Source organism: Pteropus medius, unplaced genomic scaffold (genome assembly GCF_902729225.1).
Source record: "Pteropus medius unplaced genomic scaffold, Ma_sr-lr_union100, whole genome shotgun sequence".
In the NCBI taxonomy this organism is placed as follows: domain Eukaryota; kingdom Metazoa; phylum Chordata; class Mammalia; order Chiroptera; family Pteropodidae; genus Pteropus; species Pteropus medius.
In genome coordinates this window covers 558,095-580,327 of record NW_024348242.1, presented here as the reverse complement: position 1 = coordinate 580,327, position 22,233 = coordinate 558,095, and the positions used below count along the sequence as shown (strand labels likewise).

The following is a 22,233-nucleotide window of genomic DNA, read 5'->3' as shown; positions in this document are numbered from 1 at the left end:
ACCCTGACAGCACTCAGCGTGCTCATCTCATGCCCGACCTTGGTCCCCTAGGCCGTGAAGCAGCTGCTGGAGCTGCCTCTGAACCTCACTATCGTGTCCCCGGCCCACACGCCCAACTGGGACCTCGTCAGCGACGTCGTCAACTCCTGCAGCCGCATCTATCGCTCTTCCAAGCAGTGCCGGAGCCGCTACGAGAGCGTGCTCATTCCCAGGGAGGAGGGGAAGGTGAGCGTGCCCCAGTGACGCCCAGCTCCACGGGCGCCAGAGGGTTTGGTGCGGTGCACACCTGTGCTGTGCCTGCACAGGGCTTGGGGTGCGGCTGCCAATGGCCACGACTAGTGCGGGCGGGAGTCCCAGGGCCTGGGATTGCCCCGACATGGAGCGTCTGCTTTGTCGCCTAGAGAATTTTGCGTGCTGCCTGGTGCATCCGGGCACCATCAGGTGCTTGGCCCTCCCTCCCTCCCTCCTGCTCCGGGCGAGTGGACGAGTCTGTTAGCTCTACGATGTTAAGCCCAGCAGCAGAAACGTCTGTCAGGGCTGTCACTGGCCTCTTGGCGTTTGCACTGGTGTGACACGCTCTGCACACCCTGGTCCCAGTCAGCTATGAGCATCACGGATGCTGCTGACCACAGGACGGTCGGCTACCTGGTGTCTGTCACCAGGAAGCGCAGAGCCCAGGCCTCCAGTGCAGGGCTCCACGCAGGTGTCTTTTCTTGTTTCTCTGGAGCCGAATCTGTCCCTTCCCACGTCTCCAGCCGCTGTCTTCCCGCAGCCACCACTCCCTTCTTGCTCCTCGGCTACTCGCCTCTCCTCGGGCCAACGTCCACGGCTCCGTGCAGAAGGCCTCTGCGTGCTGGTCATGCCTGTGTCCTTTGGGCGGGTATTGTCATTTCCCGTAATAGATGTCCTGTGAGAGCGGGAGCGACAGTCACGTCCTCTGCGTGTGGCGAGACGGGCGAATGCCGCAGAGGCAGACACCGTGCTGTGATGAACTTTTGTTTGTGCTTCTGATTTGTGGGACTTACTTATCTCACTAGCCACCTTTTGCGTCATCTCAGTTTTCACTGTCCAAAACACGTTTCTTCCAAAGCATTTGGGGCTTTTTTGTCTAAGAAAAAGAGCAAGCTTTCCTGAGACCACTACTCGTGATGCCTTCGCCACAGAGACTTCCTGGATTCTTGCTAAGGCCTGTTACGTTCTGGAAGGATTTCTTAGGGTTGCTATTGTCTTCTCACGGAAAACTGATGTGAGAAAGAGCCTTGTCGTCTGTTAGTGGTGGGCGGAGCTGGTCTGGGAAGAGAGGGCTCGTGCGGCGTGTGGCGTGCAGGCGAGGTCCTGGGCACCGAGCAGGCTCCGGAGCGTCGGCACTGCCCTGGGCAGCAGTGCACGGAGTCTCCTGTGCTTTACAGAGGATTTGCATCTTTGCTATAGAGGCCACCACCCGCGGGGACAGCCTGCTCATGCCTCACTGAAGCTTGTGATGGTGGCAGTGGGCAGAGGGCTGTGCTGGCAGGAGAGACGCCCACGAGGCCCCTGCCAGCCCCATGCTGTCTAGGGAGCACGTCACTCCCAGGCAGAACTGACGAGGTCGCCTCACCGCGCAGATGGTTCGCCTGCTGTGGCCGGCCCATCACCCAGGTTGGCTCTCACGGGCCTGGCCTGGTTCTCCCCTCTCCGCCGCCCTCAACACGGGGAGCGGGCACGGTGGTCTGGCTTCGGGAAGCAGCTCTGTGTCTGCTCCTCACGTCGGCTCACCTTGACTGGAGGTGTCCGTGTCGCGTGGAGGACGTGGTGTGTCTGTGCACGCTCACACGCCCATGCCCGTCGCACGTGCGGGGCTCTTCACTGTAGGAGTCTCAGTTCCCGTCTGGGTCTGTGCAGGAGTGAGCAGAGCTGAGGGATGCCGCAGAGGGGCCTGGGCAGGGACCCAGGAGCTCGGTGGCCTGGCCGTGACCCGGTCACGATGAGCCCGCTGGCCTTGCACACACCGCCCCGTGGGCCGAGAACTTGCTGCGTGGCGCGAGGGGCTGCTGTGAAGCCGTATGGGTGCAGGGGGCGCTGGGTTTCGCCGTGGGGCTCAGGGCGGCGAGGTTCCCAGTCACAAGCAGCGCCGAAGCCCCCAAGCAGAGCCTGGGCCATCAGGCCCCTTCGGCGCCCGCTGTGGGCAGAGGCCCGCAGGGACACACGGTGAAGGGGCTCTCGGGCTCTGCGTCACAGGTCCGTCCTCCTTCTGCAGCCGAAGGCGGGGCTCTGCGTCCCCAGTAACGGGAGGCTCTCTCAGGTGACATGCGGGAAGGAAGGTGGGGCAGACCGTGGAGCACCGTCAGCCCCCAGCAGGTGCCAGTTACTGTGTCGTCTGTTATTCTGTGCTGGCTCTCGGGAAGAGGGACTTAATCACAGGCTCGGCGTGTGGCCTCCAGTCAGCAGGACCACTGCCTGCCAGCTGAGCTGCCCGCCCTTGCGTTTCAGAGTAAGAACAACCGCCCTCTGCGCACAGGCCAGATGTACGCGCAGGACGAGAATGCCACGCATACCCAGCTGTACACGAGCCACTTCGACCTGATGAAGATGACAGCCGGGAAGAGGAGCCCCCCCATCAAGCCTCTGTAGGCCTGGGTCCCCACTGCCCGGTGTCTTGCCCTGAGCTGTGCCGCGGCGAGACTCCCTCATCTGTCGTCAGCGTTCCTTGTGGCCTTCCCTCGATGACGCATGTCTCCTTTTTGTGCTGCAGGCTTGGCATGAACCCCTTCCAGAAAAACCCCAAGCACGCCTCTGTGTTGGCAGAAAGGTACTTGGTTTTTGTGACATGCAGTTTTCTCTTGGAAACAATGGGATTTCAGTGTTTTCTTAAACCCAATAAGTTTACTGGCTACTGGTACAAATGGCGTCTCCCGCCATCAGCTGCGGGCAGCGGAGCAGCTGGGCCTGGGTCGCGGAGGGTGTTGTTGTTCACACAGGCAGGGGGTCCCCTGTCCGTGGTCCGGTGGACGCAGACAGGGCAGGAGGGCTTGCTCCTGTCTTCCCCACACCCACCTCTCATCTGGCAAATGCATTGCTGGCCTTTCCATAAAAATCTCCCTGGTTTGGGGGTGAGCGTACTTGCTCTGTGATCCCTCAGAGGAGAGAGGAGGTGGGAGGCGGGAGGAGGCAGTGGGCAGAGGGACCAGCAGCGCCGAAGAGTCTGGCGCCTGTGGCGCGGTCCCTGCTCCTCTCTGAGTGTTACTTTTCACGTGAAAGCGTTGGGGATGCAGGTCAGATGAACCCAGTTGCCCCTGTGATTCCAGTCTTCGCCATTGCCCGAACGTGGCTGGGTGCCACTCTGCGGAGAGCCCCCCTTCCGGCCTCCCTGAGTGCCAGCAGCCTGCCTTTGGGCAGTGCCTCCCCAGCCATCTGTCCCAAGGCCCCCCCACATGTCACCATCTTCACCTTGTCGAAAACTGCCCCCGGGCACTATGTTGTCCTTCACAGTGCAGGTCAGGGTCTCGCTTTTACTGGATGGTTCAGCGTCTGAGCCCCATGCAGGTGAGGGTTCTGGAGGAACAGAGCAGGTGTCGGATGCGCATTGGGGGATTAAGTTAGTGGATCATCCATACACTGTGCGGGCCTCGGGGTTCAGCAGCAAACCAGATGGGCGCAGTCTGTCCTCCCATTTACTCCTTAGACGGCAAACGCCGAGCACCTTACAGAGGCGGGGTGCATCCTGTGGTGAATAGGTTCAGCCTGGCAGAGCCGAGGGCAGGGGTCCTCCCGCAAAAGGGCCCAGCCGGGAGTGCACGGCGGCTGAGAGGCGGCGGTCGGGCTGCAGCCTCGCTCCTCCGGGTGGGGGCCGAGCCACGTCAGTCCTCAGCTGCGGGTGGGAAGCACGTGGAGCCAAAGGGGCATTAGAAGTCAGGTCAGCAGAGTGGGGAGCAGGGAGGTCCCAGGGTGGTACCAGGGTGGGGACACCAGCGAGGTGACTGAGGATCTCAGGCGGGGGCTGGGATGCAACGTGATTAGGGTGCACTAGAGGGAGGAAGAGCGGGACGTATGGGGAGCACCCGGGGGCTTTCGAAACTTTGTGTGTTTCGGTGGGGAGACGAATGCTGTTCAGTACTTTAGAGAGCGGTGGGGAGAAGGGCCGGCGGAGCAGTGGAAGGGAGCCGTGGCCAGGTGTGCACAGAAGAGTCTTGGGTGATACCCAAGCGTGGGTTGTTGTTGAGGGGGAGGTGGGACAGGGAGCCAGGCCAAGGGCGGGAGGAGTTGGGACCCCTCGTGGAGCAGATACTGGGGTGCCTACTGTGGCTTTGGTCTTGGCTTTACCACCCAGTGTGATGGACGTGGGGCGAGGGAAGGCGCCGGTGTTAAGATGAAAGCTGCAGGACAGTGAGCAGGACGTGCGCGGGGGCTGAGTGGACTGACGTGGCTTGGGGCACAGGTGGGCGGGAAGGTGGTGACACCCAGAGGCACCTGGCAGGTAAGGCTTGGGGCCTGGCTCTGCTCACGGGAGGCCCGGGAACAGGGCACAAGGAGCACAGAGTTTTAAGCCAAGCCAGCCTCTCTGTGACAGGAGGTTAGTAGGTGACAGTTGTGGGTGGAGATGTGGCAGCCCCCAGGAGCAGGGGTTTCGTGAGAGGGCGAAGAGACCAGTGAGGAACCCCACCCCCAGGTTTGCCGGTCAGGCTCTGCCTGGGGGCCCAGCACCATGGAAGACCAGCTTGTTCCTCCTGCGCGGTCCCAGAACATGGGGGGTCTCGGACAGGCCTGGACGGAGCGGAACCCTGGGCTTGGACGGTGTGGCAGCCCTTCTCCCCAGGCCGGTCTGCCTGGCACCCGCCTCAGGGCTGGGTTCTTGATGCCTCCAGTACTGGCTGCTTGGCGAGTGAGGGCTTTGGGTTTCTGGAATATTTGTCTACTTCAGAACTTGCTGGTTTATTTTTTAACTTTTTTGTTTTGTAGTGGAATCAACTACGACAAACCCCTGCCTCCCATTCAGGTTGCCTCCCTCCGCGCAGAGCGAATCGCCAAAGAGAAGAAGGTGTGTCAGCCGGGGCCGGGCTGCTGTGCGGGCAGGTGCAGCATGGCGGTCGGGGCAGGGGCCACAGGCCTGGCTGCTGCTCCAGCTCCTTTCCTTTCTCCTCACAGGCTCTGGCCGATCAGCAGAAGGCGCAGCAGCCGCCCGTGGCGCAGCCCCCGCCGCCCCCGCCACAGCCCCCGCCACCCCAGCAGCCACCGCCGCCTCTGCCCCAGCCCCCGGCAACGGGCAACCAGCAGCCTGCTGGGCCGCCCACTGTGCAGCCCCCCGCCCAGGCGCAGCCCCCAGCACAGCCCACGCAGCCCCCACCGAAGGCGCCACCCGCGATCACGACGGTGGGCAGTGCCTCTGTGTTGGTGAGCAGGCCCTCCCAGCTTCCGAGCCCCGCGGGCGTTCTCGAGGTGTCCGGCACTGCGGACCTCACTCTCGGGGGAGGGGGGGACTCCCAGCCTTTCCCTGGGGGATGCGTGTGGTCGCCTCGCTGCCAGCTCTGCCCTCCAGGGCTTGTGCGACTTGGGGGTGGAGGCATCTCTTTCAGGGGCTGGTGTCTGGGCAGTTTGGAATCAGACAGGGCCTGTGAACCGAGGCTTAGTAAGTCGCCCCCTTCCTCCCCATTGACCTGCAGAGCAGCTGCCATCTGCACTGGTTTGCAGACTTCTCTTCTCATTCTTCCTGCTTGTCCTCAAAACACGTGCTCCCGTGCACGTGTGAAGTTCCCGTGCCCGTCAGAGAAACACCTAAGAGGCGCCAGGGAAGGGAAAGAAAGACAGGCTTGGGATCTCCCACTCCGCGCCGTTGCCGCCACACCCTGGCGTGTGCCTTCACTGTGTGCCCATCTGCTGTGCACCTGTGTCGTGCATGCTGAGCTCACACGCGTTTGCATTCTGTTCGCTGTAGTGGAATCTTGACGCGCACCTGGGCACCTTTGTCTTCCATTCGGAAGACGCACACGTGAAGCACCGTTTGGTGTGAGGGCAGCCGCCGGCCAGGCAGGACCCTGAGGGGAGCGGTGCCGGGTGGTCAGAGCTAGCCCCTGGGCCGTGGCCTGAGTGACAGGTGTCAGAAAAGAATGGAAAGCCGCAGGAGCAGAGGCTGTGAGCTTGGCAGCTGCAGGAGTCAGAAAGGTCAGCGTGGCCAGAGTCCAGTGACCGAGGAGCAGACGCCGCAGCCTGGGAGGAAGTGGGGACAGGAGGCTGGAGTCGGCCCGTGTGGCCGGGGGAACTCTGGTCAGGAGTTTGGCTCTGATTCTGGTGACTCGGAAGGCTTTTGGTATTTGTGTTCCAGCTCGACTTGACATTTCAACGGTTTCTTTCTTCAGCAGGCAGGAGCCATTAAAACGGCCGTGACGGGGACCAGCATGCCGGCAGGTAAGCAGCAGAGATGCCGCAGCACGGGCCCGGTTCCCGGCGCCCTTGCCTCACACACCGCTCTCTGCAGGCACCGTGAGCGGCAGCGTGATAGTGAACACCATCGCGGGTGTCCCTGCCGCCACCTTCCAGTCGATTAACAAGCGCCTCGCCTCACCCGTGGCACCTGGAGCCTTGCCCGTGAGTCCTCCCTGCCCCGTGGCTGCAGAAACTGCTGACCTGGTTTGAGTGTCGTGAAATGGTGTCTGGTGGAGTCTGTGTTCTGCCTTCTGAGGGCGTATGTAGAAATCCCCCAGGACACCCCGGAGGAGCAGGGTGGGGCGTGAGGGTGTGTCACAGTCTCTGCTGATGGGGGGCGCCCTTTGTGTCCATGAGGGGGTTGTGGGGGCGCAGAGTGACTGCTCTTGGACGGGTTGTGCCAGGGGAGGGGACATGGCATCACACAGGATGAGATGTGCTTTCACCTGGATTGCCGGAGTGGGGGAGCAGGCAGGGCACGGGGGCAGTGGTCAGTTGATGGGGTGTCTGGACCCATGCACGGGAGCAGGTGAGGGCAGAGAGACACAGAGCCCCAAGATCCTCATGCACATAAGCAGGAGCCAGAGACTGACTAGAGACCTGGTGGTCACCAAAGGACACACTCCTGTCGCCACCCCCTTGTCTGTGCTGTTCCACCACAGAAAACAAAGCATCTGAGAGTCAGACATTTAAGTTCATATACTGATTTCCAGAGGCAGCACAGGCCCTGAACGAGAAGACACGGCTTCAGTCAGCAGTGCTCTGGTGGGCAGAGTGGAGGCCCTCCTGAGATTTGAAAAGTGTCTCCTACGAAGATGTGGCCATAGTCATCTAGGCGGTGCGGTGCCAGCAAGGGGACAGACACACCAGGTCCCTGGGGTAGGGTTGGGAGTCCAGAAACAGATCCGCAGGCAGGCAGTTGATTTTCAGTAAGAGTGCCGGGGGACTCAATGGAGGCACAATAGGCTTGCCACCAAATGCTGCCGGATGACTTGGGTAGCCTTGTGCAAAACGACAGGATCTGTGACCTGTAACGTATATGTGAAAAGTCACTCAAGATGTAAAACCCAAACTAGAACACAGAATGTCTTTGCTACCTTGGTTTGGGCAAAGATCTTAGGGCACCAAAAGCCTGTGAGTTGTGGAAGAAAGATGAATAAATTAGACTTCGTCAAAATCAAGAACTTCTGCTCTTTGAAAAATATTAAGAAAACAAAAAGCATGAAAGTTATTTCCGGAACACACATGATAAAGGACTGGTTTTCAAAGTATATAAGATGCTTCGCTCAAAAAAAAAAAAAAAAAAAACAACTTTAAGAAAATGGACAAAATATTCGAGCAGTTGTTTTGCCAGGGTTGATATGTAGGTAGCAAATGTGAAAAGATGCTCAGTGTTTGTTAGTCATTAGGGAAGTGCAGATGAAAACCACGATGGTGCACCACTGTACACCCCTGAGGATGGCTTCAAACCACAGAGGCCTGGCAGTACCAAATTCTGGGAGATGCAGAGCAGCGAGAATTCTCATTGCTGATGGAATACAAAATCTTAGTCACTTTGGAAAACAATTTGGTTATTTCTCCCAGAATTGAACATATATTCATCATACGACGTCGCAGTTCTGCAGCTTGATTTTCCCCCAAGAGAAATAAAAACACATCCACACAGAAATTTGAACAAGAACATATACAGTGGCTTTATTCATAGTTACTAAAAAGGGAGCAACTGAAATGTGTCTCAGCCATCCAGAGGAGGGGCAGCTGGGTCCCTCGCACCACCCAGTGCCGCCCAGTGGCGCAGAGGACGGGCGCCAGGACACGGCGAGGCTGGATCGCAGACACGCTTCGCTGAGTGATCAGAGCTCCAGAAGGCTTGAGATGCAGTGTGATCCCATTGGGTAACATGGAAAAGGCAGACTTGGGACAGAAAACAGTGTGTGCTCTGTCTCGATTGGCCGTGTGCATGTGTAAAAATTCATGGATCTGCGTGCCTGAAACAGGTGGATTTTACTGTATGTGTACGTTACATATCTAAATCTGGCTTAGAAGTTATTCTCTAAGCAATAGAATATATGCGAAAGTAGTTTTCTAGTATGTGATTTAGAATAATTCCATTGATTTTTCTTCCTGCTTTGCAGCAGACCACTTCAGACTCAGCCTTTTCAGAAACAGAAGCTGTTAGGCTTGCGGCATTGGGAATACCATGTGACCGGTATCCCTACTTCTGTGAGGGTGGGAAGCCCAAATCTTTGATTTGGTGTTTTATTTGAAAAAGACTTGTTTCTGCATATGTTTTAAGAGAAAGTAATTTATCTACAGTATTATTGGGCATGGATCAAGAAGCAATGAAACTTTCTATTTTAAGAAAACAAAAGGGAAGCTCGAACACGTCTGTAAAATTCAGGAAACTGTTTAAAAAGAATATAGAGAACCTTTAGAAATGAAAAATGGTTACCAAAATTGGAAAGAAAAATAGTCCCTGGTGATTGAGCTTAACATCAGCTCACACGCGGTTGAAGAATTAATGAAGTGGATCAGCGGGCGCGAGTTCGGGAGCGGATTTGGAGCCGTGGGAGTCGTGCCCAACCAGAGTTCCAGACCGTGTCGCAGACAGTGAAGACGCGCGCTCCCAGCCTGGTCACCGGCCCTGACACCTACCTACGTGCAGCAAGGCCAGCCACTCGCGGCGCAGAGTGATGGAACAGCTCCGCACCCCCAGAGTGCCAAGCAAGGAGGGCGCAGAAACAGCCACGGGGCGGTGCCTGGGAGGCACAGCAGCTTCTTCCTGGTCACAAGGAAGCAGGAGCGGCGTCTTTGCTCGAACGAGAGAAAATAACCGCCAGCCGTAGAGCTCTGTGTTCTTTGCAAACATCTTGAATAGGGTGAAAGAGCAGCCTTTCAATCAGAAGCAGTTTACCAGTCGATCTTGACTGAATGACGTATTTTAGGCAGAAGGAAGGTGTTCCGGATGGAAGATCTGAGGAACGAGAAGGAAATAAGTGTGTGGACTGAGGTCACTCGCTGGTTAACGAGGCTGGGGACACACAGGAAGCAGCAGCACGTGGGTGGGAAGGGCTAGAGGCGCCGAAATGTCTTAGCATCTCTGGTGTTCCGGAAAACCGAACTCTCGATTAGACTTTGCTAAGTATTCATGATGTAATTATTAGATGAGCCACCAAAAGAATGAAAGTGGGGTGTAATTTCACACTGGGAGGGAAAACTGAGAGGAGAAACGAGTAATTTGCCAGAGGCAGAAAAGGCGATAGAGAGAAATGGAACGGAGGGCGGGATGGGAAGCGCGGCAGAGGCCAGGTCTGGACCTGGCACGGACGTGGCAGAGTGGAAGAAGGTCAGAGACCAGCCAAGCGGCCTGGGAACACGTGCGTCTGCACCAGTGGGGCCGCCTCAGAGTGGGGTGGCTGGGGCAGCCGGGGCGCAGAGGATCAGAGTTTGGCCAAGTGTGGGACACGGGAGGAATTATACTGACAGGCGGGGTGAGGTTGGAGTGCCCCAAGCCTTGAGCACGTGGAGAAGGTTCCGGACCAGTCAGGGGTAACGGTGCAGAGTTGGAGCCTTGGGGCCACGTGCGTGCTTTGGGGGATAAACACTGGTGTGCAAAGGGTGATAGAGTCTCAACAGGGCTTGCGCATGAGGACGGAAAGGCGGGGCAGCGTTTCAGAACGGGCGCGGGGACTTCGTCATCTGAAACGGCTCTTTCTGTGGCCGACCAGCTCCTCTAGCTAAGGCACATGCTTTGAATTCACAAGCGAGCAAGCCCCCCTGCCCCTTCTCGGTGCATGTCACCTCCTGCGTCACCTCCTGAGTGTAGTTGGGTGCCCTTCTCTCTCCCCCTGACGATAGTGAAGGACGAACCTCGAAGGGCAGTGCAGACCCTCTGACAGCCCTCCACTCACCTTTCCAGACCTCCGGAGGCTCGGCGCCCGCCCAGGTAGTCCACACCCAGCCGCGAGCAGTCGGCTCCCCGGCCACGTCCGACCTGGTATCCCTAGCACCGACCCAGGGTGTTCGCGCAGTCACCTCCGTGACAGCCTCGGCCGTGGTGACAACCAGCCTGACCGCAGTGCAGACCCCAACCCGGTCTTTGGTGACGCAGGTGTCCCAAGGTAAAGCCAGGTGGGGTGGTCCGTGGCCCGTTGGCAGTGGGGGCCGGCGAAGTCTCGTGTGCGGTGGGCGGGGAGCGATCCTGACGAGCGGCTCCCTCCAGCCACAGGCGTCCAGCTCCCCGGGAAGGCGCTGACGCCCGCGCACTTCCAGCTGCTCCGCCAGCAGCAGCAGCAGCAGCAGCAGCAGCAGCAGCAGCAGCAACAGAGTCCGCAGGTGCAGGGCCCGGCCCCGTCGCCCGCACAGATCAAGGCCGTCAGCAAGCTGACGCCGGTGAGCTGCTCCAGGAAAACCGTGAGCGTTTGTCTGGGGGGGGCAACACCTTGTTGCGTCACAGGATTCGAGGTGTCTTTCACATAGATCTGCCGCTGTCTGTAGGAAGTGTGTCTGTGTCATCGTTAACAGTTCTCCACATGCGCACTTCGTGACCCACAAGCAGGTTGCTCACTGCGCTCTGGAGGCCTCAGTTCCCTGTTCCCAGTGCGGCTCCCCTTTGCTCTCTGGGCTCCAGATAGGGCTGGAGGCCACTGGGTCTCATTCCTGCCTAGAGCACGTGCTGGCCGGGAGCCCTCCTCAGCCCCAGGCACAGGGTGACGGAGACTCGGCTTCTTCGGGGCTAGGTCACTTGGAGCACCGAGTCTCCTAGGGCGGCATTGGAGTGTGCCGCTCTTGGGTTTTGCCTGGAACGTGCGGGCCCCTCCCACCCAACACTCCAGGGCCTTCAGTGCCCCACTCACCCGCCTCTGGCCTCCTGGGGCCCGCGTACCGCCCACTTCCTTCATCCTCTGCTCTTCCTTCTCCGTCGTCTTCACAGCCGGGTCCATTTTCAGGATGTTGAAAAGTCTGATAACAGCTCAGTGTACATTTAAAAAAAAAAAAAAAAATCATTCCTTAGAAGTCTTTTTAACTACTGTGATATCCTGATGTTTTAACCGAAAAACATGAAATTTTTATTTAGAGATGGTTGGAATAAATTGAGCTGATCCACATGTTATAATTTTAAAATTTTAAGAGGGACTATGATTTTAAGACCTTTGAATTTTTGGTGGTACTACAGAGTTAAATGGATTTGTTCATGAGTGGTAAGAACTTAGAAGTTTAGCTCTGAATTTACTAATCGGTCAGAATCACTGTTTCTAGTTTTTGTCAATGATATGCTGATCGTTAATAAAAGGACATTTAAAAATGGGTGGCGAGGCCCAGGAGGACGGTTTGCATCCTGCACGTTAGCCACTGGCTATTCGGTGTTTAACGGGTAGTAGAACGTAGCTTGAGTCAAGCCGTATGGCACAGAACGTGGCTAATACTGACGAAGGCTACTCTGTCTGGGTCCCAGGAACATCTGCTCAAAATGCAGAAGCAGAAGCTGCAGCTGCCCCAGCAGGCGCCCCCGCCACAGGCCCCACCGGGGCCCCCGCCGCCCAGCGCTCAGGTGCCGGTGCAGCCCCCGCCGCCCGCGCCACAGCAGAGCCCACAGCTCACCACCGTCACGGCCTCCAGGCCCGGAGCCCTGCTCACTGGCACCACCGTGGCCAACCTCCAGGTGGCCCGGCTCGTAAGTCCCCCTCGATACGTTGTTTTCCGAAGCACCATCTTGTTATCTTTTAACCTAACTGTTTAGCTCACTCAGGATGTGCAGCTATTCTAGGAGGCGTGTTTTTCCCCCCAAGAACCTAAGTTGTCCTCGGAGAGGATGAAACAGCGCATAGGGAACATTCAAATAATCAGGCTTCCCAGAAATTAAGCATCCTAGCTAGAGCTTGTGGGAGGTAGGGCACAAGCTAGGCTGTGGAGAGGGCAGGATTCACGTTGGGGGTGACGGGAGGGCAAGACACAGGTGTGGGAGGCCTCACCATGTTGCCGGGGAGAGGTGCAGAGAGGAGAGGGTGCGGGAGACCACAGGAGCTGTGGGGAGGGGCGAGGCCCCAACACCAGGCTCCGACGTCACAGTGCTCTGTAGGCACGAAGAGACTTCTGAGGCGGGAGCAGCGTCAGGATGAAAGCAGTGTCTGCAGAGATCAGTCACATTCACCCCCTGCTGATTCAGTCTCCCATCAGGCCAGCCAGCGCCCAGTTTGGGGAGCCCCGTTCTGGCACTGATGACAGCTCACGTCGGCAACCTTGCTCCTGGTCAGGAACTGCCCTAGGCACTATGCCTGTCACCTATGGGTCCTCACCGACCGCTGGCAAGGCAGGAGTAGGTGTTGTAATGGTACTCCACTTGGCAGGTGCAGAAACAGAGGCCAGCAGCTTAGGTGACCTGCCCAAATCCTGTTCAAGTCACTTGTAACGCATGCTAGGATTTGGGGGCCTATGTGCTCAGGCTCTGCTTTGTGTGTGCTTCACCCCACTTTAAAAGTCTGCAAATCAGGATAGGAGTGGGTAAAAGTTGCAAAAGAAAGTTTTATTTCACCTCTGTTCATGCAAAGTGCAAATTCAAATGAGAAGAGGGGTGATGAGGTCCGACAGCCAGGACGGGGAGGCTCGTTCCTCACGCAGGACTCGGGCAGGAAGCTGCCCCCCGGGGCGGGGCTCTAGGAGCTGAGCTAAGGAAGGTGCAGGGTCCTCTCTCTGTTACACCCTGAAGAAGCAGCATAGCAGCTGCAGGGCGATCACGTGCAAGCTCGTTGGCGTCAGGGCCGTCGGAGGAAACGGCGTTCACTTAGCTGCTTGTACAGCATCCACATGATGGACAGTGAGCGACTCGTGAGGAGATGTCCTTGGCTCACCCACATCGCCTGCTTTCACAGCAGGCCACGTGGATGAGGACGAGGCCCGGCAGGCTAGATGCCGGTTTTCACATTCACGTGCGGGCAGTGTGGGCTTATGGGCGATCGACTTCCACTCGCCTGTATCTTCTTCGTCTGAGACTCTGCGTCCAGAACTGGATCGATTTGCATTTCCCGTTTTAGCGCTTGGGAGCAGGGTGCTGCTGAGTAGTGTCTGGCTGTGCTGTTCTGAGATCTCGGGTGCGCTCGGGGCGGTGGGCCGACCTTCAGCCGGAGGCCTAGGCAGCGTGGGGTTCTCTGGGGCACAGGGTGGGCTTGGGTTGCTCTCAGGTACAGGGGATGGAGGGAGAAGTGGGGGTGGATGCCATGTGACAGGGTCAGCCTCTGAACACCAGTGTGACTGATTGGCTTGTGCGTCCTGCCAAACCCCGTTCCCCGTGTTCGTTGCTGACGGTTGAGCAGGTAGGTCAGCCACAGTGACATGTTTGCCTCTGGCTGACTCACTTCTCACCCTCACAAACCTTCGTCGGTTTCTCACCGTGTGGCCTCCTGTGTGGAAACGTTTGCAGCGATGTGGAGGCCCAAGCCTGTCTGGACACCCATTGTTTTCTCTGTTTAGACCCGGGTCCCCACTTCGCAGCTGCAGGCACAAGGCCAGATGCAGGCTCAGGCACCCCCGCCAGCTCAGGTGGCCCTGGCGAAGCCTCCGGTGGTGCCCGTGCCCGCTGCCGTGGTCTCCTCACCAGGCGTCACCACCCTGCCTGTGAGCGTCGCTGGAATCAGCGTGGCCATCGGGCAGCCGCAGAAGGCCGCAGGTGCGCAGTGGGGCTGGTGAGCCTTTGCCAGTGGGGGTCCTTTGCCAGACACCCGTTTAGAGAATGTCGTGCATTTCAGCGGAAGTCTCTCAGCTTCCCGAGCACGAGTTTAGCCACTGACATTCTGAACTCCCTGTACCTCGATCCGAATGTCACCGTGGACCCAGGAACGTTTGAAGTGTGTGTGGGAGGCGGCGTTGTTGTCTCGGCATGCTTTCAAGGTGTAGTTTTCGTGGAGAGCAGGCAGCTGGAACGAATCAGTGACACGGAGACGCGGGAACTGGATGTGAGCCCCGACTCCGCGCTCGCGTCTCACCCCCGGGTTGGTGTTCACAGGGCAGACCGTCGTGGCCCAGCCCATGCACGTCCAGCAGCTGCTGAAGCTCAAGCAACAGGCCGTGCAGCAGCAGAAAGCCATCCAGCCGCAGGCCACCCCAGGCCCGGCGGCCGTGCAGCAGAAGGTACTGGGTTCTTGCGGGAGTACTCGGCCGTCCTGTCTTTATGTCAAGTTGGGCCCCGCCCCTGGGCACGGGGCACACGGAGGACAAGGCGGGCCTGCCTCGCTGCCCGGCACCCACACACAGGAGGCCCCAGGCTTGGAGCTATGCCAGAGCTCTGGAGGGGGCCTGGCGGGCTGGGCAGCCCTGCTCACTGAGCTTGTGGAGAGCAGTGAGGGAGGCAGGCTGCGGGGGTACACCTGGGGAGGGGCTCGTGGGTCCGGGGGAGGCAGGTGTAGCACATAGCACGCAACCTGCCTGGACCCGGTACGTGGAACGTGCAGAGCCGCCGCCAAGCTTGTATTCAGGCAAGGAGCCAATGGGGACCGAGAGGTTGTGAGTGTGAGCTTCGGGTGGGGACGGGAGTTAGCAAGGGGAGGAGGGCCAGCGTGGAGGCTGACTGTCAGCATCTCGCTGATTCAAGTGTGGGCAGCAGCTCTGAGCTGATCTAGGCCCCAGAACCAAGTCCCTCTCAGTAGGCTGGCATTTGGGGCGTGTGCTACACAGGCACTGTGTTGACACTTGAGGCGCTTTCTGTCCTGCTGGACAGTTTGCAGAAGGACACCTCTCAGGGTTACCTTCTCAGCAGTCCTGTGGGCCAGCTACCAGGAGCAGGGTGGCTAGCGGAGCTGCCATGGTTGGGCGCCAGGCAAGGGGAGGCGCTGGTAGCACAGGATGACGGTGCCGACAGACAGAACCTGGGTGGTCACATAGGCTTAGCTTACATCTGGAAGAAATAGAAAGATTTCAGTCCCAAGTCCTGCCGTATGTCATGCAGTCTGCACGTAGGTATCATTTGAAAGAAACTTCTGAGATATTGAGCCTCTTTATAGTGGACGTGGCTTAGTCAAGCAGACATGCGTGCTCAGCCTTCTAAATAGTGTTTAAGTTCTCCTGGCAGAGAAAACTGGAAATTAGGTTAAATATGCAAAGATGGTGCCTCGAGGCTTGTTATTTCTCGTGCTCGGTGTTCTGGGGTACATGTCAAATTATTGAAACTAGATTTGAGTGAAGGTGTGGTGTGTATGCGTTTTCTACATTGTGGTCAAGTTCACTCACGTGATGAGCAGACACGGCACCAGGTGCCACAGAGGATATAAAGACGAACCCCAGCCTGGGCCTTGAGGGACTTCCAGGAGAGGAGGCAGGTGACACACAGGCCGGGCTCGCTGGGAGGGTAGGCAGTGCCAGGGTGCCCCCAGGGTGGGCAGGTTGCGTGGTGAGGTGGCTGTGCCCACAGAGGAGGCCCCGATGGTCTGGAGGGACACAGCCTCGCCTGCCGCTGACCCGAGAGGGCTCTCTGTTTCTGCAGATCACCGCACAGCAGATGGCTACTCAGGGCCAAGCACAGAAGGTCACCTACGCCACCCAGCCAGCCCTTAAAACCCAGTTCCTCACCACGCCCATCTCTCAGGCGCAGAAGCTGGCCGGGTCTCAGCAGGTGCAGACCCAGATCCAGGTGAGAGCGGGCGGCGCTGCTGGGAGGTGAGAGGGTCTCGGGCCCTCGCAGCTCCTTGCAGGCGGCGTCTCCCAGACAGTCCTCGGATCCTGCATGTGGCCGCAGCGTGCTCAGGTCACGCTGTAGTGGTGTCCTTTACGTGCAAGGCTCCTCTGGGAGTTACTTTGGGAACCGGACTTGTCTGTCCCCGCAGCTGCCAGTGTGCAGGCTGCATTCCTGGCAGGCGTGTGGACCAGCAGGTCTCAGGCTTCCAGGAGCGCACGCATCGAGCGTTGCTCTTCTGTGTTGTCTGGCCACGGCGCTTTTTGTTTTTGTTTGTTTTGTGTTAGGAACTAAAAAGGAAAGGAAGAGAGAAAAATCTTTTTGTGCACACGTTGTTTTGAATTCTAAATTTGGCTTTTTTTGTTTCGTGAAAGGTTGCAAAACTCCCTCAGGTCGTCCAGCAGCAGACACCTGTGGCCAGCATCCAGCAGGTCGCCTCCGCTTCGCAGCAGGTAGGGCCCGACACGCGCAGCCACCGGGGAGACCCCACGTGGATTTCTCAGTGAGCTCACATCGGACAGATGAAGAATTCTGGTGTTCATCTCGGGGAAGTGGGATTTTAAGAGGGTGGGGTGACGGCACCGGCCTCTCGCACACGGACACCTCACATCAGTGAATGGCCATCCGAACCCGCGTGTTCTGGGTGACTGCAGTGCTGAGGCTGACCGCCACCAGCCCAGCCAGTGCCCGCGCGTCAGGCCTTGGCTTTCCCCAGAGGCATCTAGTTTTAGCCTAAAAGCAACGATAGTTCGGTTTTTTACTTTCATTTGGTTAGAAAGCAGAGGCCATAGTTTGGTATATAGATTAAGTTTCTAAAGCCCCTGCTCACCCTCAGAAATAGGGACTGTGTCACGTGCTGCGCTCTCTGTCTCGTTCAGGCTTCCCCACAGACTGTGACTCTCACCCAGGCGACCGCAGCCGGGCCGCAGGTCCAGATGATCCCCGCAGTGACCGCAACCGCACAGGTGGTCCAGCAGAAACTCATGCAGCAGCAGGTTGTGACGACAGCAGCGGCCCAGCTGCAGGCCCCTGGTGTCCCCAACCCCACGCAGGTGCCAGCCAGCGCTGATAGCCCGAACCAGCAGCCCAAGCTACAAATGAGAGTCCCTGCCGTCCGGTTAAAGACGCCCACCAAACCTCCGTGCCCCTAGCCAGGAAAGCAGGCAGTCTCCGGGCGGCCACCGAGCACCCCACCACCTGGCCAGAACCGGCCAACTCATTTATCGTCAAGCCTTGGGACAGCGTCACGTGAGGCGTCCAGCACCTGGAAAGCTGTGATTGAAACGGTGGGATCCCGTCATTACAGCGTGTTTGCACTGAACGCCGTTTCCGTCGTGCCACTCACCTGCAACGGCGACAGTGGCAGGTTTCCCTCAGTCACGTGACCTTTTGGTCTCCCCTCCAGAGAGACAGTGCCGGGCCCTCACAGCCATTTAGAGTCTGTTGGTGCGCCATGTTTTGCACATCAGAGGACCTGTTGGGAGTGTGCAGTGAGCCATGAAGTGACTCCATGAAGCCAAAGCAAGGTCTTTGACAGCGTCACCTCCAGCTGGTTCTTTCCGTCCAACTGAAAACGCATCGTGGCCCTCGGAGAGGACGGGCCGGCTGAGGTCCGTCATCAGATCAGAGCGCCGACGTGGTTCTCCCTTCCCGCCTAAGACGGACCGTTTGAGCTTTCCGTGTCCAGCATTTGGTCCCGTCACACTGAAGCACGTTCTGATGCCTTCCCAGCTTGCGTGGAAGGGAGCGGTCTGGACTGAAGTTTCATCCTGAAGAGCAGCCGGTGCGGCTCCCCGCGCCCCCCAGCGTGACTGTTTCCATGGGGTGGGACCTTGCGGGCCCGCCCCCTCCCAGCACATCGTGACTCTTACTCAGCTTGCGGATGACGTGCACGTTCGGCCCTCAGGCCCTGAAGCAGCTCCAGGAACTTGGTGAGGCTCCTGCCGCCAACCAGTTGGGTCCAGAGTACCGCGTGAGTGTTATGCGGGTGTCGCTGCCTGGTGTCCGGTGCTCAGCAGGAGCGGGGGTGCCTGTCTTGCTTTCCTGCCCAGCCCGGGCATGGTCCCAGAGGCGAGACACCTGCTCATGCACAGTGGTCATCTTACGAACGAGGTCATCTCTCTGCATGGGCATGGGCGTGGTGGCTCCTCGTGGACGGTGGCGCGCGAATTCTGTGCCAGGCGCTCGCACATGAGCACACACACCCTCTAGTGGTTCCGCATAAAGTGGCGAACCATCCATGCTGTTCCAAGGGGCCTGCGGTCGAGGGGCAGAGAGGAGGCCCCGGGTTTGTACTTTTTTGTTTTCTGCCGCGGCAAGGTGATGGAAGCGAGCCCAGTGGGCCCGACAGGTGAACCTGGAAGTGTTCACCCAAACACAGGGTGGGCGTCTGCCGACACCCTCTCCACTCTGGCCTCTGACTCGCTGGGTCCAGGGACTCGGCTTCTATTGGTCTCTGTGTCCTGTGGATGACTGACGGCATCCTGAGAGAGGTTGATTTTATCTGGTTCCCACTCCCTGTCGTACCACTTTAAATGGCACGAAGGAAAGTCTTCTGTCCTGTAGTGTTTTGTTTCCCATCAGTTTTTGTGGATGGTAACACGGTGACTTGCTGCAGCCAACGGGGCAGCTCATTTTGGAGCTCTTGGCGAGAAATTTGGGAAGAGAAAAATCAAGGGTGAATGAAATGGAAATGGTTTAGCCTTTTAGTTCATTGAACACCTCAGAACAGAGCCCGTCGAGCAAGCTCATCCGTTCAGTCTGGCACGTGGCGGACTGAGCACGTAGCCAGAGGGGCGCTCTGATCAGCCCCCTGGGGAGCGGGTGTCCTGCTCGGTCCCCGCGGGCAGAGCTTGGACCTGCAGGCATCCTCTTTTTTTCAGTATATTTTCTTTGTGCGCCGTTCTCGTTCCTCTTGTCCCTCACAGGGTGTTGGCCATCTCCTGGTGGTGACAATGACATGCAGAGAGTGCACTCACTCAGAGTGTCCCAGATGGAGCTGCTGGAGTAGAAACCTTCTGTGGACGCAGGACCCAGGCGAGATTCGAAGTCTCTCTCTGGGCTTCGTACAAGAGCACACCTGGGCTCCTGAACATGTGCCGTGTGGCACTGCTGCCCCGTCGTATCACAGAGTGACAGTCTCGCCTCTGAAGCGTCTTTTCTTTGGCAATTCCGTGATGCGGAATATGGAACAGAAGATAGTTTTCTTGTATCACTCGGCTTAGTGACATTCATATGTCCCCACTGACCTACTAGTCTTCAGTAGAGTCATCTAAGGAAAAATCTTCCTGGAATGTTGTTTCAGAGATTAAACTTTCCCTATTTAAGAATTGGGTAGGACTACAGGGGGTTGTCAGTCACCTGCACTTTCAGGCCACTGCTGTTAGCAGGTCCTGCAGCACCTCGTCAGCTGGTTCCCGCCAGCACGCCCTGCGGTGAGGGGAGAGGCGGCCTCAGAACCTGGAGGCTCCTGGCCTGGCCACACTGGATGCTGTTAGTCTCCCGGCAGGTGCTGTTTGTTCCGCTGGAGGCCCGGCTCTGTTTAACACGTCCCCAGGGAGCAGGAGGCTGGGTCCCCAGCGTTAGGATTGGCTGATTGGCTGCCTGGCAAGGCTTTCCTTTTGCGACCTTTATGATTTTTTTGTTAACTGTTGTAACCAGATAGCTGTTGTGTTTTAAAATATTTAAAGGAAGAAGACATGTAAATACTTTGTAAACATAATCATTTGTACTTGAATAGTAGGGTTTTAAAGGGCACTGATACCCCACCACACAAAAGGTACAATAAAATGACCTTTTTATATGTTTTATTTTGTCTTTCATAGAAAACTGTTAAAATAAGATGTTATTTTATTTATTTCATGTGTTAAGAAAAAAACTAGAAGAAAACAAGTAGTGCTGGAGACAGATTTCTTTCTCACCACCCCCCTGTAGAAGGAACTAGAAGGAATGGAGTGGGCGCGAAGGTTTCAGTGGAAGGTACCATCTGCCTGCAGAGCCCATATCTACCTGGCCACTGACTTACAAAGCCACATGTGGGAAGGACCGCTGCGTGTAGGTGCCACCGCCACTGCCTTGTTCCTTCGTGTCCTGCCACCCAGAGGCACCGGGCTCCTGGCAGGCAGGTCCGCCGCGGTGCTCTCGTGCCTGACCACGCTCAGACGGCCCACCCCTCACATTTCCCCTCTGCCTTCTCTCTCGCTTTTGTATTTCTTTTCTTCTTGGGGGAAAAAAATGTTTCTGGTTACAAAGGAAAGAAAGAAAAAAACACTTTTTAGAAAAATTGCGCACTTAATCAAGCAACCTCAGAAGTCTGTGGTTGGTTCTGGAATATTCCTCTGCAGAAATGGGCCTGCAGATGTGGGCTCACATTTCATACCCCAGTACTGCAGCTCTTGCCTGCGTCACCTGCATCCAAGACCTGCTGGGGGTCGCGGGGAGCCCCAGAGCCCTGTGCCAAGGGCCTGCCGTGCTGGGAGGTCTGGGTGCTGGGACTCTGACACTCGATGGCCATGCGGGCCTGGACTCGCCCACCCAGCCATGTGATGGAGGCCAGCGACTTCACCCCAGTGCCTTGTTTCCTCCTGCGCCCTCCCCCATTTCCCAAGGCACTGGGCCCCGGTGCCTGCAGTCGGCCATTGATTCTTCTCAGGGTTGTTATGGAGGGTTGTGTTTGCAGAACCGTTGTTCCGTCACCGCGACCCAGGATCACAGCCTTGTCAGCCGATCGTGCAGAGGAGGCTGAGGGTGGCTGTGTTTCTGTGCACCTTCTAGTGGGGCCAGCTCACTGGGGGAGCCATCCTGCGGTCCCGCCTGTGGGTCGCACCTCTGACCCCGAGTCCATTGGCCACCACCTCCAGTGCCTAGGGCACCTAAGTTCCGATTACCTGAAGCACGCCTTCTAGGCCACTGGACCTCGACCAGGCTTGGAGGTCTCACTGAGGCCCCTGGCCGCCCGCCTTCTAGCCGGTGTCCAGATCCTGTGTGACCCATGGGGACGTAGGACACACCTCCTCTGCCTCGGCTCTGGGCTGCAGGTCTTCTCCGCTCCACCCGAGGCCTGCACCAGCCACGCCGCAATGCGAGCTGATCTTCCAGAGGCCGGGTTTGCGGGGTGAGTCAGGGACCGTGAGTTTAGGGGGGCAGAGCACAGCTGGGAACAGGGCTGAGGCTTAAGATGCAGGATCGCGTGATACCCGGGTGGAGCTGCTCTTGTACCTGCGCATGCGCAGAATATCCTGAAACCGTCAACACTGGCTCCTCTGCGGAGGTGGGGTGCTCAGGAGTAAGAGGGTGCTACGTTCTGTTTGGCATAACCTTTTAGTTGCTTGAGCGGCTTGCTGTGTGCATGAATTGTTTTTACCCCACTCAGGGAACAGGTTTAAGGGAGCGGGCCCCGCCCCCTCCTCTGGCTCCGCCCCCGCCCGGTCCGTTCCCGCCCCGCGCAGTGTCTGCGCCCACCACCCACCCGCCTGGCGGGTGTTGTCCAGTCAGTGGGCGGAGCCCCCAGCCCCACCCCCAGCAGCGCTGGTGAGCGATGGGCTGTGTCCGCCTCGGGGCGCGTGAACGGGCAGCATGGGGTTCTGCTCGGACCACCCCTCCCTTCTGCCAGCTCGGACCCCCGCGACTGCCCGCTCCTCCCCGCACGGCGAAGTCGCCCGCCGCGGCAGCCCCGTCCCCGGTGCCTGCCACCCGGTCACCCACACCCCGACCTCTTCCCCAGTGACCCCCACCGTGCCCTGGCCCTGGGGCCGCTGTCCGTGGTGCTGGCCGCCCCGAGCTCTCAGGTGGGACTGAGTCATCCCGCCCAGAGCCCGAAGGAGGCGGCCGTGCAGAGTCCCCTGCCCGGGCCGACGCCTCCCGGCCGCTGCGGGGACACCGCTCCCCAGGAGGCGTTTCCGGCCGCTGCACTGAAGGCCACCGCGAGCCACGCGTCTGAAGAAGACGCCTAAACGCGCCCGCGAGCCGAGCGAGCGCCGGTCCTCGCGGCCCGCCCGGCGCTGTCCAAGCCGGGGAGCGGCGCCGCGCCCCGGGCCCTCATCAGGCCGCAGACCGGACTTCCGCTCCGCGACGTCGCGTTCCGCAGGGCTGGGACGTGGACTCGGCGTGCGGTTGGTTTTCCAGCGCTGGTGCGGGGCCTTCAGAGCAAGTGGCGGGCGGGCTGCCCAGCTCCTCGC

General features: G+C 58.3%; 1 protein-coding gene across 1 annotated transcript in view; it reads left to right on the top strand.

The window, feature by feature from the left end:
* EP400 (E1A binding protein p400) overlaps positions 1 to 19,866 on the top strand; it is an 84,458-nt gene extending 64,592 nt beyond the window's left edge. Inside the window, exons 37-51 of the mRNA XM_039879483.1 lie at positions 52 to 225; positions 2,470 to 2,606; positions 2,732 to 2,788; positions 4,936 to 5,014; positions 5,122 to 5,367; positions 6,333 to 6,378; positions 6,449 to 6,558; positions 10,316 to 10,517; positions 10,619 to 10,788; positions 11,852 to 12,070; positions 13,864 to 14,059; positions 14,396 to 14,520; positions 15,869 to 16,015; positions 16,432 to 16,509; positions 16,936 to 19,866. Coding sequence (XP_039735417.1) covers positions 52 to 225; positions 2,470 to 2,606; positions 2,732 to 2,788; positions 4,936 to 5,014; positions 5,122 to 5,367; positions 6,333 to 6,378; positions 6,449 to 6,558; positions 10,316 to 10,517; positions 10,619 to 10,788; positions 11,852 to 12,070; positions 13,864 to 14,059; positions 14,396 to 14,520; positions 15,869 to 16,015; positions 16,432 to 16,509; positions 16,936 to 17,208 — 2,259 coding nt within the window. The 3' untranslated portion in view covers positions 17,209 to 19,866. The remainder of the gene's footprint in view (positions 1 to 51; positions 226 to 2,469; positions 2,607 to 2,731; positions 2,789 to 4,935; positions 5,015 to 5,121; positions 5,368 to 6,332; positions 6,379 to 6,448; positions 6,559 to 10,315; positions 10,518 to 10,618; positions 10,789 to 11,851; positions 12,071 to 13,863; positions 14,060 to 14,395; positions 14,521 to 15,868; positions 16,016 to 16,431; positions 16,510 to 16,935) is intronic.
* The last annotated feature ends 2,367 nt before the right edge of the window (positions 19,867 to 22,233 follow it).